The 18,306-nt window shown below is 44.9% G+C and overlaps 1 gene segment (V, D, J or C); it reads right to left on the bottom strand.

The window, feature by feature from the left end:
- Window positions 1–16,610, bottom strand: part of LOC131752097 (Ig mu chain C region membrane-bound form-like) — a 202,494-nt gene extending 185,884 nt beyond the window's left edge. Inside the window, 1 exon segment of the C gene segment in view lies at window positions 16,499–16,610. Within this exon segment, the coding sequence occupies window positions 16,499–16,544 (46 nt within the window).
- Between the last annotated feature and the right edge of the window lie 1,696 nt (window positions 16,611–18,306).

Here is an 18,306-nt window from a genome sequence, read left to right as displayed (position 1 = left end):
CAAAGTAGAGATGCCAGAAGAACACAGCTGGCAAGGTGATGTCAGGAGTGTGGAAGTGGCCCGTGGGGACTGAGGTTCCTAAGACGTCGTACAGAGTGAGGCTGAGGAGAAGACGACTTGGATGTGTCAGGGGGGAAATCTCCTCCTCTGCCGCTCTTGAGCTCCTGAGGCTGGACTGATGATAAAACTAACAGAGACGGAGTAACAGGAGAAAAGAGAAACATTTTAACCATCGGCCTGGACGTGCCGTGAAAATGGACCCAGTAGTGACCAAAGCTTTTATACTGTTAGACGAAGATCCAATATTTGTTAGGAATTGGTAGAAGGAGGAAATGTATGCTCCTGGTGTTCAATTAGTGGAGATCCTAAGCAGAGTTTGGGATGGCATAGTCATTAAAGAAGGAAGAAGACTTGTTCATAGAGACTTCCAGGCCTGAATTCCCCATCCCTGGTGATAAGAGTGTCCCTCTGTAATGCAAAGCAGGGTCCGGCTGCTTGGTGTTGAAAAGCCAATAAAGAGGCAGAGTTGGTGGAGAGGTAAGTTTGCTTTATTTTGGGTGCGTGCAACCGGGGGTGGGGGACAGACTTCGATCCAAAGACCACCCCCCACTGAGAATCGGTGGGAAAGGGCTTTTATAGGTGGAAGGAGGGGCTACAGGCAGAGACAGCAGAGTCAACTCTGACAGTCATCTTGAAATTGGTCATGTGGTGGTCTGATCAGCCTCATCTTGACTGTTTTCAGTAGAGTTCATCTTCAGTTCCAGGGTCGGATTGTTCCCATTTCTTCGGGGCCAGTTCTTGGAATTGTGGCAGCTTATGTCATGGCTATAGCCTTGTCATCATGCACTTAACCTCTTCTTCTTGGTGGCAGTTTCAGTATCTACAAGACACCTAATGGGACATGGACAAGCATATTATCTATAACCATTGAGGGGGAACTTAAGGTCCTTGATTTGCTTAAGGACTAAAGTATTATTATTTCATTTTCTTGGACAGTTTTCGTTTCTTTCTAAATTTTCTCACTTTTCTGATTAAACTTACTCTTAGGCTAAATTCTTTGCACTGGAAAGAGGCAGGCAGAGGATATGGGGTAAAGGAACATTTCACTTCCACCTCCAGGTACAGGGAGAGCACCTTTCACATGGGAGGTTTATTTCTTGCTTCAGGGTGACAAGGAGGAAAGTCAGAATGTGCCTCTGCACTGGCTCTGCCTTCATTCACTTTGAGGCATATTTTGGGGCGGGCTATCCTCGGCCCCAACACTCAGGGCCTCTTTTATTATTGTGTTTGTACATATGCACATGAAGCATGTGATGTAGGTATCGGTTTACTTGAATCTTACAGATGTGAAGCTAAGCTGCAGCCAGGAATTGGCAGGTGATGCGATGGAGACCACACATCAGGACACAGTGAGATGTCCTGTCGAGGCCTGGGCTTCTTCTCTTTGGACCTGGCCACCCCTGCGATGGTTGCTGGACAGAGGTGGGCGTGCCTTCAAGGCTGCAGGACTCTTCATGGAATGAGAACACGTGTGATTTTCCAGCATTTTATTGTTCACCTAAGATGTTGTGATGAAGAAAGGAGAATAGATTTGATTTCAGCAGCTTCTGAAAATTCATGTTATTATCCACCTGACTATAAACTTTCCCTACCAACTACATATGTGTCTATTGGCAATAGCTTTGACGATGAATATTTGACATCAGTTAAACTGCACAGTAGAACAGGATGCAGGTAGTATCTAAGCCTATAGGGATTCTATTGGGCCTGGAAGCAAGGAGCACATGTAGAAACCCCGCCCCCCCCATGTCCCCTCTAACTGGCATCGTTCCCAGCGACCCACTGAGGATCCGGGGCTGCTCAGCTCAATCATGCTTCTCATGCACGAGGTGAGCAGGCAGGTCAAGAGCCAGCATCCTGGCAGGGACAGCTGGTCTACCAGTAGGGCAGGGCTCAGATTGCACAAGGAGGAAGGAAGAATATGTTCAACTCTTTATACACCCACTGCGACAGTTTCGAGACACGTCAATTTAGATGAGGGATACCCTGAATATCTAAGTTTGAGTCTCTGCCTTTCATATATGATATTTTTTCCCCCTATTTCAAACAGTGTTCCTAATTCAGAGACTGAATGTGTAACTAAAGAACCATGGATGAGTAGAGAGAGGTTCCCAAGGGAAAACTGCTTTATGGAGAGGAAACCCCAGACTCTTAGAGGAAAGCAGCTCTTAACTACCATCTGCACCTGCTCCTGTGGCTGAAAAACACAGTTGTATGTCCTGAGTGCCCCCTGCATCGCCCCTCCTGTCTTCCTGCAAGGAGGTTTGTGTCTGGGCTCACACTGACTTCCCCTCACTGTGTATCTTTCGCACAGTAATACACGGCCGTGTCCTCAGATCTCAGGCTGTTCATTTGCAGGTAGAGCGTGTTCTTGGAGTTGTCTCTGGAGATGGTGAATCGGCCCTTCACAGCGTCTGCATAGCCTGTGCTACCACCATCACTATTAATAGCTGAGACCCACTCCAGCCCCTTCCCTGGAGCCTGGCGGACCCAGCTCATGGCATAGCTACTGAAGGTGAATCCAGACGCTGCACAGGAGAGTCGCAGAGACCCCCCTGGCTGCACCAAGCCGCCCCCAGACTCCACCAGCTGCACATCACACTGGACACCTGCAAACACAGAGACATTCTGGTCAGGAGACTGTCACACATCCACTGATTCCATCACTCACATCCTCAGTATCTCTTGCTCTCCATGAATTACCTTGTAAAATCGCCACAAGGACAACCCAGCTGAGCCCAAACTCCATGGTGAGTGTTCTTTCCTGAACCCCGAATGGGAACACCTGGGAATCCCGGGCTGGAGCTCCTCTCCCAGAGCTGCAGGGTCAGGGCTGGGGCTGCTTTATATCAGCAGAGGAAGGTCCTTATTTGCATGACCTTCTAGTATATAAGAGCCTATGTCATTGAACGTCCTCAGAAAGGGCAGGGTCTCAGAGCAGGTGTGAGACTCTTGGATTTTGTGGTGTTGATAGCATTTGAGAAATATAACTTTCATTATGTGACTCTTCCAGTGTAAAGACTTAGGACCAATATGGCATTTTACATATGCACCCACATCCTGTGATGTAGCTGTCACTGTTACCCTCATATTACAGGCGTAAAGTACACTCAGAGGAATGGAGGGTGTGTGGAGTGTGCAAGGAGAAACATGGGGTGAGCGTTAGGTCCAGCAGCTGCACCTGTGCTCTGGGCAAGGCCGCTCCCCTGAACCGATTCCAGGACAAGGCTGGACGTGCCGGGTGAGGTTTGCAGATCCCCCTCCTGTAATGAGAACGTGATGACTTTGCTCTCTTCTAGTGTTTACCTGAAATATATGGAGAGGGTCAGGGTTCATGAGAAGTATTTTCAAGAGTCTCTTACGTTTCAGTATCTTTCCTTCACTCCTTCCCTCCCAAGTCATGCATTTCTTTCTTTGTAATTACTTTAAAGAGGTTCTTGACATATAATAAAGCACATATACTCAGAATGAACACTCTGATAAATAGTGACGTAGGCATCAGCGTTGTCAGGGGAGAACAAATTACTTCCTCTCATTATTTTCTGTAGTTTCTGGGTTTCCTCCTTCCTGTCCCTTCTTATCCTCCTTACCGTCCCCACATAACTGTTGAGCTTCCCTTTTTACTTCAGACTACTTTTCATTTCCTAGAATTTATAAAAGTGAGATCATATTATACGTGTTTTTATTGTTAAGGCCTATTGTACTCAGCACAAATAGTTGTGAATACTATCATGCTTTTGTGTGTATCAAGAACCCTTGGTGTTAATAACAGGCTGCACGTAAAGAATGATCATAGCATGATTGCCTTACTTATTAAGCTGATGTGTGATATTGGAATTGTTTCCAGTTTCTGGGTGTTACAATAAAACTGATACTCATCTTGGAGATGTAGAGAGATGAGACGCTGAGACAATGCTTCGTATTTAATGTTCTTAAAACAACCTCAAAATGGGACACGTTGCACATTATCCAAATCTCACCAATATATCAGATAATTATAGAAGTAAGACAGGAACAAATTTAAATCTTGGAGAGAGAGAAATGCTCACAGAATAAAAAACAATAAGAATAGTAATCCTGACATAGGCTTCTGAATGGAATAAAAACTACTACAAGATTAAAGTAGAAATGGATGCCTTGAGGTGGAGTGTGGTTAAGGTGTAATAGTGTCCCAATGTCTCCTAACTAACTACCTCACCAGTGTCAGCGTGGTCCTTGTAAAGTGTGGATTACATAGTATTACCTCTCTATTCACACAGGTGTGTCTTTTCCCGGGGACAGCCTAGAATTCCTGCCTGAGCTCTTAGATCCTCCTGTATCACGGGGAGGAGGACCTTGGCTCTGGACTTGGATCTGCACTCTTTCACAGCATGTCCACTTACAGTGTGATCTTTGTCCCCTCATCCAGTCCAACTGTGCCATATATTTACCAGATATGAAATGGTGAAATAGGGTCGCACGCGGAAATGAATAATAACGTTTCAGGTGTTGACTGATGCAGAAAACCCTGCCACAACCCTTGCCAGTTTACATTGAGAGCAGCTCTGTATTTGGTTCACCGTCTCTGCTTAGGGAGGGCCTGGAAGAGAAGCCCACCCTGCCCCATGCAGGGTCACAGTGAGGGGCTCGCGTTCAGCTGCAGGACCTCCTCCTGTGGTGCACACTCACGTGTTAGGGAGGGTGACCCTGACTGCAGGCTGGGGGCTCAGCCAGGTCTGAGGGCCGGGCCTTGTGTCCACCTCGTGTGGACGTTGCTTGGGCTCTGACTTCCTTTCAGCAGGATGACTGGGACAGCTGAGCGGTCTGTGCATCAGAGCCCGTCCTCAGGGCCATCACGTACCCACCTGGACAGAGCTTAATATAAGGTCCCAGAAGTCAGGCTCCTAACATTTACCTAACTGACTTGGAACTCACAGCTCCATCATACTCTGCCCATGAATCATTGTGGTCTCTTCATTTACAGTTGAGAAAAAATGGATGCAACAAATATGTTCTTCCATAAATTAGTAGATAGTGCGTGATGTATCCATGCTGTGGAATTGTATTCAGCAATTTAAACACTAAGCTATTATACCGTGAAAAGACATGAGGGAATCCTAAATGCACATTGTTAATTAAAAAATAGGGCTGAAAATGTTGAATTTCACCTATTTCATGTTTGGTAAAAGGGAAGTCTATATATAAAGCAAGCAGATGAACATTTAGCAGGAATTGGGGAGAAGGTGTTTGATAAGTGAAACATGGCCAATATTTAAGGATAGTGAAATTCTTTTTTATGAAATTGCAGTGGTGGAAGCATTGCACTCTGAACTTGTCAGAATATATAAAGTACTAGCAGAAAGAGTGAAGCTTATTGAATATAAATATAAATGTCATTTGTAAGTCAGAGACCCAAGGACAGAACGATGCGCACTGCATAGATGAAACCTAAGATCAGAGTGAATCTATGAAGTCACACGGCTGAAGAAGGTGGGGAAATAGGTTTTGACCTAAGTGACTTTGGAAACGAGTGGAGTCCGAAGGCTAAGTTCTAAGCCACTGCACAGAAGCACTAGAGCCTGGTGGATAACAGTATTTCCATCAGGACTCAGTCTAAGTATTCTTGTACTACTGTGCATGTGGAATTGAACAATTAGTAGCTGGATGGCATTGGTGGAGCCAGGTTTCTCACTGTTGGATGGAAAATAACAGACAAGCAAGGGGGAAAATCTGAATTTACCCATGTGATGTTGCACTAGGATCAGAGATGTAAGAATTATCTCACACTTACCTAATACAGGTCAGAAGGTGAGGTACAGAGATAGTTTCAGACGTGTGTGTGTATACGTGAGGTAGTGCACACAGATATATTTCCAAGGTCTGTTAGCTTATAGGGTCTAGAGGCAATGCTCCCAGTAGACAGGACACCAGCATTAGTATCCTAATACCCACTCTTCTGGTTGCTAATACTATTCTCCAGGAAAGGATCCACAACTCATCTGAGGCATGGCTAATTCTAGGACCAGTGAACAGAATACACATGATTATCCCGCAGATTCTGGTATCACCAGAAAGTAAGGAAGTGTTGACACAAATGGTAGGGGGCTTGTAAAGGGGATGCAGGAGACAATATGAAAGAGTTCCTCATGGGTGACAAGCTGTAACAATTACAGAAGCAAAGAAAATTCCTTAATATATGACCATAACACAAGGTATGAAACAAATGTCTTGATTCATACTTATATAAAGAGATGGAATAAATGTATCTAATGGGGAAGGGAGGAGAAATCTCCCTTAAGGAATAACTTCAGGTAACTCATCAGGGTCATCCTCCCTTCAAGAAGGTGGACTTAACCCTCCATCCCTCAATGTGGCCTGGCGTGGGGACGTGGCAGAAATTATGGGTGCCCTTGAGGTTCATGATGAATTTTTAGGTATAATATCCAAAACATCATTCATAAAATAAATTTGTAATTTCTTGAAACCATTAAAAATTCTGTCCTGAAAACAGCAACAGCAAGATCAACAATAACTTCTCTGATAAGGCACTTAAAGCACAGACTTGGAGAATGTGCTCTCTAATGTCATATTTATAAAGAACGTGTACCATGAGTATACAGCAAATTCACAGCTCAACAACAGCAACAAAAAATGAAAATAATGAACACTGTGCCAGTGATCTGAAGATACTTCCACAAAGTAGACATAAAAGGTTTTATCAAGAATCTTCATTAAGGATACGTAAAATTACATGATGATGAGATACTGCTACTCACTTATTACAACAGTTAAAGTATGAAGTAATAAGAAATTCAAATATTGGGGATGATGTAGAGCAAAAATCCCCTCATCCGCTTGCGGGAAGGAATGTCAAAGGCAGCCAGTTGGAATATATTTGTGGATTTCTTAGAGAGGAAACCCGACACTCACCATGGGATTGAGGAGTGAGTTAGAAAAGTATTAACAAAAATTGTTTGAATATTTATATTTATACAAATAACTTCATACGGGTGCTTGTATCATCTTTATACATTCGAGCCTTTACCACTCCCTCAAAATGTGGTCGGTTTTTATGCTTATTTTCCATATGATTAGGACATACCTGTTTCTGTTCCCTTTTACCAATCTCTCTATTTTATCTAATTATCTATTATCTATCTCCACACTAGATAACAAGGTACAGGAAACACAGCCCACATGTTACAGCCCAACCTGTGTCCTGACATTTCAAAATGTCCTCTGAGGAGAAAGTGACTGCAGTGCTATATGGACATCAATTTCTGAATATAAACATGATTCACACTATTGAAGTGAAAGGCATTGCATGAAACAAGACTGGAGAGATTCTCAGGATGAGAGGAATTGGAAATTCATGTGATGCTGGAAAGCAGATTTAAAGCTCAACAGTAAACATTATTTATGTCATTTACCGATTAAAAAGTTGACAACTAAAAACAGAAAGTAGTGACCTAATCTTCAAATAAAGGTCTCATGAAGTAATATTTCTGTGTGGCTCGTCCAAAGATAGATGGGGAAAGACAGACAAGCGTGACTCCATGAAAAAAAGTCTCCAGATTCGAGACAAGAAAGTTCCCTTGAATCACTGTGGATGAGGCTTCCAAGGGCAGCAATGATCTAGTGGAGAAACCCCAGCTTCTGGGAGAAAACCCCTCCATGATATCTTCTGCACCTGCCCTGAAATTGGTCCTCTTGTTTCCTGATGACCCTGATCGCTCCCATGTGGTTGGAGCGCCCCCTGCAGGGAGAGTCGTGTCTGGACTCACCCTGACTTCTCACTGCGCCTCCTGGGACAGTAACAGAGGGCTGCGTCCTAGGTCATCATAGCTGAGCTGCAGGGAAAACTGAATATGTGAGGTGTCTCTGGAGGTGGAGAGTCATTTCTGGAGGACAGCTTGTATGCTGTGCTACTTCCAGAAGCAAAGCACCCCAGTCACGCCAGCCCTTTCCCTGGGGACTGAGGTATCCTGTCCCAGCAGTCTGCACGGTTTGTGATGGAGAATCCAGAGACTGAGCGGGTGAGGGGGAGGGTCTTCCTTAGTCCTGGGCCCGATTCCTGCACCCGCACCTGGGACAGGACACCTGGGGAAGGAGAGACAATGAGACACCCACTTCACAGATGTCACCCCATAACTCCACCTTCCCCAGACCCAGGAGATGCCCACAGCTGAGGGATGCCAGCAAGAGGAGGAATGACCAGGAGATTTCATGGTCATTTTGATTAATGCTTTGACTTTCAGAGAGTGAGGTCAGGGAAGATGAGAACCCGGACTCTGAGTAGCACAGGTGCTGTGTTTTCCCCTTGAGCCTGGGCGTGATGTGCAGGTGGGAAGCATGATTCCGTGTAAAGATGGTCATGGCTGGTCCTTCTCTAGGGCTGTGGAGGAGGGTGCTGGCTGAGATCCAGGGTGGACACAGCTGTACGTCACCTCTGAAGAATGGGTGATGTTTCTTTTCCCATATAATACTTACATTTCCATATATGTCTATCTGCGTCTACATTATAGGTGTATTAGTTGGCTGTGTGGCCATTAGAGGATAACAGACTGGGTGGATTAAACAACAGAAATGTATTCCTCTCAGGCCTGGAGGCTAGAAGTCTAAGGTCACGGTGTCAGCAGTTTTGGGTCTTCTCAGTCCTTTCTTCTTTGCTTGCAGATGGACCTCTTCTCACTGAATCCTCAGATGGTCTTTTCTCTGTAGTCCGTGTGCATCCTTGCTTTACTTGTATGTTCATTATGCCTCTTGTTAAGTGTGACAAAGACCCTTGACCACCCTTAGCCAACAGGCTCCTTGTAAAGCTGTTCTCAACTAGTCTTGACCAGTGGGATTCTGTGTTTATATTTGCGTGGCCAGGTTTTGTCAAGAGCCCCGCTAAGTGAGAATAATGACTATCTCCTAGCCTTGAACTCTGATCACCCTCAATATTTGATCGAAGCCATCAAACCTCCTATGAACCGAATGGTATCTGATCACCCTGGTCTCCCTTTAGCAAGAATCCTTTTGAGTCTATGGCACCAGAATCCGCTTAGCCTGTAGTTCTTCTCTTAATAATTTCCTGTCCACTCCACCCCACCCTCTTCTTGGCCATAAGCCCCCACTTGCCATGCTGTATTTGGAATTTAGCCAAGTTTCCGAGGCTGCATCCCATATGCAGCAGCGAGTTTTGTCTTCAGGTTTTGGATGAGCTTTATATTGGAAACATGAGTATCCTTTTCACCACCATGGCCATATAACTCATGCCTGAATGAAGCTGATCTCTCATGTATAGTTTCGCTAAGTCCACTCACAGCCCTTTATGTGTAGGGACACTAGACTGTTCTTCAGCCCTATGCCTGGAACTACTTTAAACAATCGCCAGGAATCCCAGAAATGTGAAAAGCATGGCACTAATTTGACACCATGAAGTGCTTAATTACATGACGGGAGTTGAAACAAGAAAAGAGAGCCTCACCTTGACTGACCTCAGCTGGGAATGTGTGTGTGTGTGTGTGTGTGTGTGTGTGTGTGTGTGTGTGTGTGTGTGTATGTGTGTGTGTGTGTGTTGCGTGATTCAAACAACAGGCCACATTGCTAATGTCCGTGAATGACCATGAAATGACAGTATTTCCTTTGGGGAGCTCATAAAAGCTAGAAGTAGGTGAAGCTGCGGAAATGGAATCTGTGAATAATGAGGTCATTGCACATGCAGTATTGGAGCGCTCTGGCATTAGAGTCTATAACACGACCTGCTGCAGAATTCAAACTGTTTGGGCAGGTTGCCTGAAAGCAGGAGGGTGTGTCTCTTCCTTCCACATGTACACAAGCAAAACAACAATTAATACTGTTTAAAAATCTCACATGCACTCTCAGGACATTTACAAGTTTCACGAACTTCAGCCTCTAATTGAACATCATGGTGAGCTGCAGGGTAATTGGCGCTCCTTTGAGAAAAAAATAGACAAATGAAAAATAACGTTAATCTTGAGTATTATATGCATGTCCATATGAATATATATATACACAAGTATAATAAAAATAAAAATTAAGCAAATATGTACATGCACACAAAATTTTCTAGGCACAACATAATCCACATCCATGAAAAATTAGGGTACAGAAGAGGGTCCCTGGTGGAGCTCCTGGGCAGGAGGAGGAAAGCTCAGGTTCTAACAAGAATTCACTCCCAGCCCCTATGTGCACCTGCCCCAGGACTCAGCCCTTTACCTGTTGGGTCCTGTGCGCCCCCTGCTGGTTAAAGGCCTCCGTGCAGGGAGGTTCGTGTCTGGGCTCGCACTGACTTCCCCTCACTGTGTGTCTCTCACACAGTAATACACGGCTGTGTCTTCAGTTGTCAGGCTGCTCAATGATAAGTAGACTTGGTTCTTGGACGTGTCCCTGGTGATGCTGAGCCGGGACTTAAGACTTGGGTTATAATACGTGTTTCCTTTATAACTGCTCTCAGCAAGCCACTCCAACCCCTTTCCTGGAGGCTGTCGGACCCAGTCGACATTAAAGTTGGATAATGAGTCTCCAGAGACGGTGCAGGTGAGGGAGAGGGTCTGGGAGGGCGTCACCAGGCTGGGTCCCGACTCCTGCAGCTGCACCTGGGACAGGACACCTGTGGACAGAGAGAACCACGGTGACTCGTGGGCTCAGATGCAGCTTCCCCACGTGTTCACGTTGGAATCCCCGAGACACTCACCTCTGGGTGCTGACACCACGAAGAGGAAGAACCACAGTGGATTCATCTTCCTGCAGATGAGATTCATGGAGCCCAGAAAATCTCTTCAAGCAGGAGGAGAAGCCCGAATTTAAGTGAACTGGTCCTTTGTTTTTACCTTGTGGTCTAAGGGGATATTTGCATATAGGAGGCACCTTCTTATAAAAAGCAGAAAGTAGTGAAGGGAGTTCCTGTCTCTGGGGCTCTCCCTGTGAGGAGGGTGCTGACTGTGTCCTCAGGGAACTCAGCCCCCACCTGGGGTCTCCGTCCCGATGCCTGGGGGACTCTTTGTCCAGGAATGAAGTGATGCTGAAGGGCTAGTCAGGAAATCAGCTGTGCTCAGGGATTAATGGCCCATTTGGAGAACAGACTTTAATCCCATGGATGTATATATTTCACCTAAATACCCATCAAACATTCAGGGTCCTCCAAGATGTCAGACACAGACTCTTGTGTTTTCCTTTCTGCATTACCTCATGTTGATGTCCTGGATGCTCAAGTATTTGAGACAAACCTTACATGTAACAATGACATTGAATTCAGACAGAGTGAGGTAAAATTAAATGTTTATCATAAGTCACAACAGACTCCGTGTTTCCCTTAACCTGGGTGAACATTTTTCCTTGTACCTGACGTGCTTTTTTCTTTGTACATGTAGCACTGGCTCCACTCCGGCCCTGAGAGGTCACACCTGTGGGTCTGGGGCAGGTCAGCTCTCCCTCAGCCCAGTGATCTCACCTGTACACTGACTGAGTCCAGCCTGCTGTCTATGAGAAGACATTTACTCCATACTATTTGATGAATTGAGTACTATACTTCTTCTAGCTTTTCCAAAAATATTTGTAGAGTAAATTAGATACTAAAGAATCTGCCTGCTTGAATGTTGATAATAGGAGAGCCAACCAAATTAATATGAGCAAGAATCACAGGACAAGTGTGGACCCTGTTGTCTGGACCTGGAAATTGAGCTGATACGCTGTGAGATAGGGCTGTGGAAGGGATGGAATCTAAAACGTAGAACAAGGTGGGCCCAGTATTCACCATGTGGAAGAAGGGCCTGCATTTGTACAGGGGCCCCAGCATCTGACCTGCCCTTCTTGAGCTGGTGGATTCGAGGAGATCCACCCATATTCATGTTAACATAGAAGGATACATAATAGGTGTCTTTATGTTTCAGTGGTTGCGGATGTGTTGTTAGGGTCTAGTTAACCCTAGGAAAAATGTGTTAGTTCTCCAGGACTAAAAAATAGTTATATTTCCTTTGTGAAGAAAATTGGAGGAAATTATGTCTGGAGACTAGATCACATTATAATGCTGGAGGGAATATCCATTAGAGATGACCTATGGGTGATGGTGAAAAGAAGTGGTGAGATTTAAGTCACAATGCTTTGCAGGTTACCAGTGATGGTCACAGAAGAGGGCCTGACCATTGTGATGGGCGGGAGAAGAACTGACGGTGGTGCACTTCACGTTGACCACGTGGACATGTCCTCCTGATGGCCTCTGTGTTTTCCCGTATACAACCTTGAGAGTATAAGCTCAGAATGAGGTGTGGCCCTCAGGAACATTGAGACCAGATGGTTTAGGTCATTTAGTGTCTTTGTTGGAATCACTGAGCAAAGAGGAAGCAGGAACTATACGTGGAAATCAGCGGTGCCCTCAAGTGATATTAGATTTGTTGCCTTAGATGTTACTGAATGTAGAGAGATTCACTGCCCTCACATTTCGTCTTCTAGGTGCACTTGGAATCCAGGTGCAAACGTGAGGGATGTAGATGAAGCATTTATTATGAAACAACGTGGTATCTAAATTTTAAGAAGTATAAGTCAAAGTAATGGAAATGTGTTACTGAAATTGTAATTGTCAAACTGTTCTCTGGGGCAACGTAAATTAAAATTAATAATACTAATTCAAGGTATTGATTTTGTTTTCAACCATTGCTAAATCCATTGAATCATTCAAGTAACAATCATTCATAAACTCACATCCATCACGGGTAAAATTTATGGTTAGGAGACGGTCATTGTAACTGATGAAATCTCACTCTCTCATCAAGGATCTGTGTCTCTGTGGACGTGCATCCCAGTTCTCACCAGCAAGACAGGAAGGAGGGTATGTTGGTACATTTGTATTTTTACAGAAGAACATCTCTGAAGCAGTCCCCCCTCTGTTTACCCATTCCATCCTTGTAGTATCTGAAAGAGGCCTTTGACTGTACTGTGACATGTTCCCACATAAAGTTCCAATGGCCTAGGAAGTGAAAGTTCAACTTCCCATTTCATTGTAATAGAAACACAACAACTAACAATTGAGAAGCTTAAACAATACATTTGAAATTTACCCAAAGGCAAGCTAGAGATTGGCACAAAATATTTGCAAAAGACATATCTGATATATCTGATTGTTATCTAATCTATACCAAGAAGTCTTAAACTCACCAATAAGAAAGAAACAAAAGTATTAAAAAATGGGCTAAAACCCTTAACAGACACCTGACCAAAAGAAAAACAGTTTGCAAGTCAGGCTCTGGGAGAACATATGTCAGAGGGAAATGCCAGTCAGAAGAAGCACATGTCCCTGAAACCTCACCAGCGTGGGGAACTGAGGACTCTGAGGACCTTAAACACGGGGAGGCTCGGAGCAGCAGGGGGTCCATACACCGTGGCGGATGTGGGCCCAGCTGCTCCGGGGAGACATTCTGGGGGCTGCTTGTGAAAGAAACGAACTCTTCTGTGTGTTTCAGCAGTAGAGCTCCTTTGTATGTATCGGAAAGAGACTAAGACTTTAGTCCAGAGAAAACCCTGCACACGATGCTTCCTTAGCTTGATGCATATTTGCCAAAGGGTGGAAAGGACCAAAATGTCCTGTCGTAGGGAAGGAGTAACACACAGTGTCCATCCAGACAATGGACACTGAAACGTCACGCCGATTTGAAGAAGTATCGAAGGGTGAGCTGGAAATGCAAAGTAGAGATGCCAGAAGAACACAGCTGGCAAGGTGATGTCAGGAGTGTGGAAGTGGCCCCTTGGGACTGAGGTTCCTAAGACGTCGTACAGAGTGAGGCTGAGGAGAAGACGACTTGGATGCGTCAGGGGGGAAATCTCCTCCTCTGCCGCTCTTGAGCTCCTGAGGCTGGACTGATGATAAAACTAACAGAGACGGAGTAACAGGAGAAAAGAGAAACATTTTAACCATCGGCCTGGACGTGCCATGGAAATGGACCCAGTAGTGACCAAAGCAGGCAGGTTTTATATTGTTAGACGAAGATCTAATATTTGTGAGGAATTGGTAAAAGGAGGAAATGTATGCTCCTGGTGTTCAATTAGTGGAGATCCTAAGCAGAGTTTGGGCTGGCATAGTCATTAAAGAAGGAAGAAGACTTGTTCATAGAGACTTCCAGGCCTGAATTCCCCATCCCTGGTGATAAGAGTGTCCCTCTGTAATGCAAAGCAGGGTCCGGCTGCTTGGTGTTGAAACACCAATAAAGAGGCAGAGTTGGTAGAGAGGTAAGTTTGCTTTATTTTGGGTGTGTGCAACCAGGGGTGAGGGACAGACTTTTCTCCAAAGACCACCCCCCACTGAGAATCGGTGGGAAAGGGCTTTTATAGGCGGAAGGACGGGCTACAGGCAGAGACAGCAGAGTCAACTCTGACAGTCATCTTGAAATTGGTCTTGTGGTGGTCTGATCAGCCTCATCTTGACTGTTTTCAGTAGAGTTCATCTTCAGTTCCAGGGTCGGATTGTTCCCATTTCTTCGGGGCCAGTTCTTGGAGTTGTGGCAGCTTATGTCATGGCTATAGCCTTGTCATCATGCATTTAACCTCTTCTTCTTGGTGGCAGTTTCAGTATCTACAAGACACCTAACAGGACATGGACAAGCATATTGTCTATAACCGTTGAGGGGGAACTTAAGGTCCTTGATTAGCTTAATGACTAAAGTATTATTATTTCATTTTCTTGAACAGTTTTCGTTTCTTTCTAGATATTCTCACTTCTGTGAATAAACTTACTCTTAGGCTAAATTTTTTGCACAGAAAAAAGGCATACAGATGGCATGGGGAAAGGAACACTGCACTTCCACATTCAGGCACAGGGAGAACACCTTTCACATGGGAGGTTTATTTCTTGCTTCAGGGTGACAAGGAGGAAAGTCAGAATGTCCCTCTGCACTGGCTCAGTCTTCAGTCACTTTGAGGCATATTTTGGGGCGGGCTATCCTGGGCCCCAACACTCAGGGCCTCGTTTATTATTGTGTTTCTACATATGCAAACCAAGCATGTGATGTAGGTATCAGTTTACTTGAATCTTACAGATGTGAAGCTAAACCGCAGCCTGGAACTGGCAGGTGATGCGCTGGAGACCACACATCAGGACACAGTGCGACGTCCTGTCGAGGCCTGGGCTTCTCCACCCTGGACCTGGCTGCTTCTGCAAGTGTTCCTGGCCAGAGGTGGGCGTGCCTGCGAGGCTGCAGAACTCTTCGTCGAATGAGAATCTGTGTGATTTTACTGCATTTTAGCGTTCACCTAAGTTGCTGTGGTGAAGAAAGGAGAATAGATTTGTTTTCAGAAGTTTCTGATAATTCATGTTATTATCCACCTGATTATAAACTTTCCCTACCAACTACATATGTGTGTATTGGTAATAGCTTTGACGATGAATATTTGACATAAAATAAACTGAGCAGTAGAACAGGATGCAGGTAGTATCTAAGCCTATAGGGATTCTATTGCTCCTGGAAGCAACGAGCACATGTAGAAACACCTCCACCCACGCCCCCTCTAACTGGCATCATTTCCAGCGACCCAGTGAGGATCCGGGGCTGCTTATCTCAATCATGCTTCTCATGCACGAGGTGAGCAGGCAGGTCAAGAGCTAGCATCCTGGCAGGGACAGCTGGTCTACCAGTAGGGCAGGGCTCAGATTGCACCATGAGGAAGGAAGAATATATACAAGTCTTTATACATGCGCTGGGATAGTTTCACAACGGATCAATTTAGACAACATTAAGACAACGGAAAACCTAAATATCTAACGTTGAGTATCTGCCTTTCATATATGACATTTCTTTCCCTATTTTGAAAAGTGTTTCTAATTCAGAGACTGATTGTGTAAGTAAAGAACCATGGATGAGTAGAGAGAGGTTCCCAAGGGAAAACTGCTTTATGGAGAGGAAACCCCAGACCCTTAGAGGAAAGCAGCGCTTAACTACCATCTGCACCTGCTCCTGGGGCTGAAAAACACAGTTCTATGTCCTGAGTGCCCCCTGCATCGCCCCTCCTGTCTCCCTGCAAGGAGGTTTGTGTCTGGGCTCACACTGACTTCCCCTCACTGTGTATCTTTCACACAGTAATACACGGCCGTGTCCTCAGATCTCAGGCTGTTCATTTGCAGATAGAGAGTGTTCTTGGAGTTGTCTCTGGAGATGGTGAATCGGTCCTTCACAGAGTCTGCATAGTATGTGTAACTACCATCACTACTAATAACTGAGATCCACTCCAGCCCCTTCCCTGGAGCCTGGCGGACCCAGCTCATGGCATAGCTACTGAAGGTGAATCCAGACGCTGCACAGGAGAGTCGCAGAGACCCCCCTGGCTGCACCAAGCTGCCCCCAGACTCCACCAGCTGCACATCACACTGGACACCTGCAAACACAGAGACATCCTGGTCAGGAGACTGTCACACATCCACTCATTCCATCACTCACATCCTCAGTATCTCTTGCTCTCCATGAATTACCTTGTAAAATCGCCACAAGGACAACCCAGCTGAGCCCAAACTCCATGGTGAGTGTTCTGTCCTGAACCCCGATTGGGAACACCTGGGAATCCCGGGCTGGAGCTCCTCTCCCAGAGCTGCAGGGTCAGGGCTGGGGCTGCTTTATATCAGCAGAGGAAGGTCCTTATTTGCATGACCTTCTAGTATATAAGAGCCTATGTCATTGAACGTCCTCAGAAAGGGCAGGGTCTCAGAGCAGGTGTGAGAGTCGTGGATTTTGTGGTGTTGATAGCATTTGGGAAATATAACTTTCATTATGTGATTCTTCCAGAGTAAACACTTAGGACCCATATGTCATTTTACATATGCACCCACATCCTGTGATGTAGCTGTCACTGTTACCCTCATATTACAGGTGTGAAGTACACCCAGAGGAATGGAGGGTGTGTGGAGTGTCCAAGGAGAAACATGGGGTGACCGTTAGGTCCAGCAGCTGCACCTGTGCTCTGGGCCAGGCCGCTCCCCTGAACCTATTCCAGGACAAGGCTGGACGTGCCGGGTGAGGTTTGCAGATCCCCCTCCTGTAATGAGATCGTGATGACTTTGCTCTCTTCTAGTGTTTACCTGAAATATATGGAGAGGCTCAGGGTTCATGAGAAGTATTTTCAAGAGTCTCTTACCTTTCAGTATCTTTCCTTCACTCCTTCCCTCCCAAGTCATGCATTTCTTTATTTGTAATTACTTTAAAGAGGTTCTTGACATATAATAAAGCGCACATACTCAGAATGAACACTCTGATAAATAGTGACGTAGACATCAGCATTGTCAGGGGAGAACAAATTACTTCCTCTCATTATTTTCTGTAGTTTCTGGGTTTCCTCCTTCCTGTCCCTTCTTACCTTCCTTCCCGTACCCACATAACCGTTGAGCTTCCCTTTTTACTTCAGACTACTTTTCATTTCCTAGAATTTATAAAAATGGGATCATATTATATGTATTTTTATTTTTATGGCTTATTTTGCTCAGCATGAATAGTTGTGAATACTATCAAGTTTTTGTGTGTATCAAGAATTATTGGCTCGAATAACAGGTGGCATTTGAATATTGATTTAGCACAATTGGCTTATTTAGTAAGCTGATGTGTGATATTGGAATAGTTTCCAGTTTCTGGGTGTTACAATAAAGCTGATACTCATCTTGGTGATGTAGAGAGATGAGAAACTGAGAAAATGCTTCTTATTTAAAGTTCTTCAAACAACCTCAAAATGGGACAAGTTTCACATTATCAAAATCTCACCAATATATCAGATAATTATAGAACTAAGATAGCAACATATTTAAATCTTGGAGAGAGAGAAATGCTCCCAGAATAAAAAAGAATAAGAATAGTAATCCTGACATCGGCTGCAGAATGGAATAAAAACTACTACAAGATTTAACCAGAAATGGATGCCTTGAGGTGGAGTGTGGTTAAGGTGTAATAGTGTCCCAATGTCTCCTAACTCACTACCTCACCAGTGTCAGCGTGGTCCTGCTAAAGTGTGAATCAGATGGTGTTGCCTCTCTATTCACGCAGGTGTGTCTTCCTACCTGGGACAGACCAGGATTCCTGCCTGAGCTCCTGGGTCCTCCTGTATCACGGGGAGGAGGACCTTGGCTCTGGTCTTGGATCTTCACTCTTTCACAGCATCTCCACTTACAGTGTGATCTTTGTCCCCTCATCCAGTCCAACTGTGTCATATATTTACGACATATGAAATAGTGAAATAGGGTTACACATGGAATTGAATAATAATGTTTCAGGTGTTGACTGACGCAGAAAACCTGGC

This window comes from Kogia breviceps, chromosome 3, assembly GCF_026419965.1.
Source record: "Kogia breviceps isolate mKogBre1 chromosome 3, mKogBre1 haplotype 1, whole genome shotgun sequence".
NCBI lineage: Eukaryota > Metazoa > Chordata > Mammalia > Artiodactyla > Physeteridae > Kogia > Kogia breviceps.
This window is presented reverse-complemented; position numbering and strand designations above follow the sequence as displayed.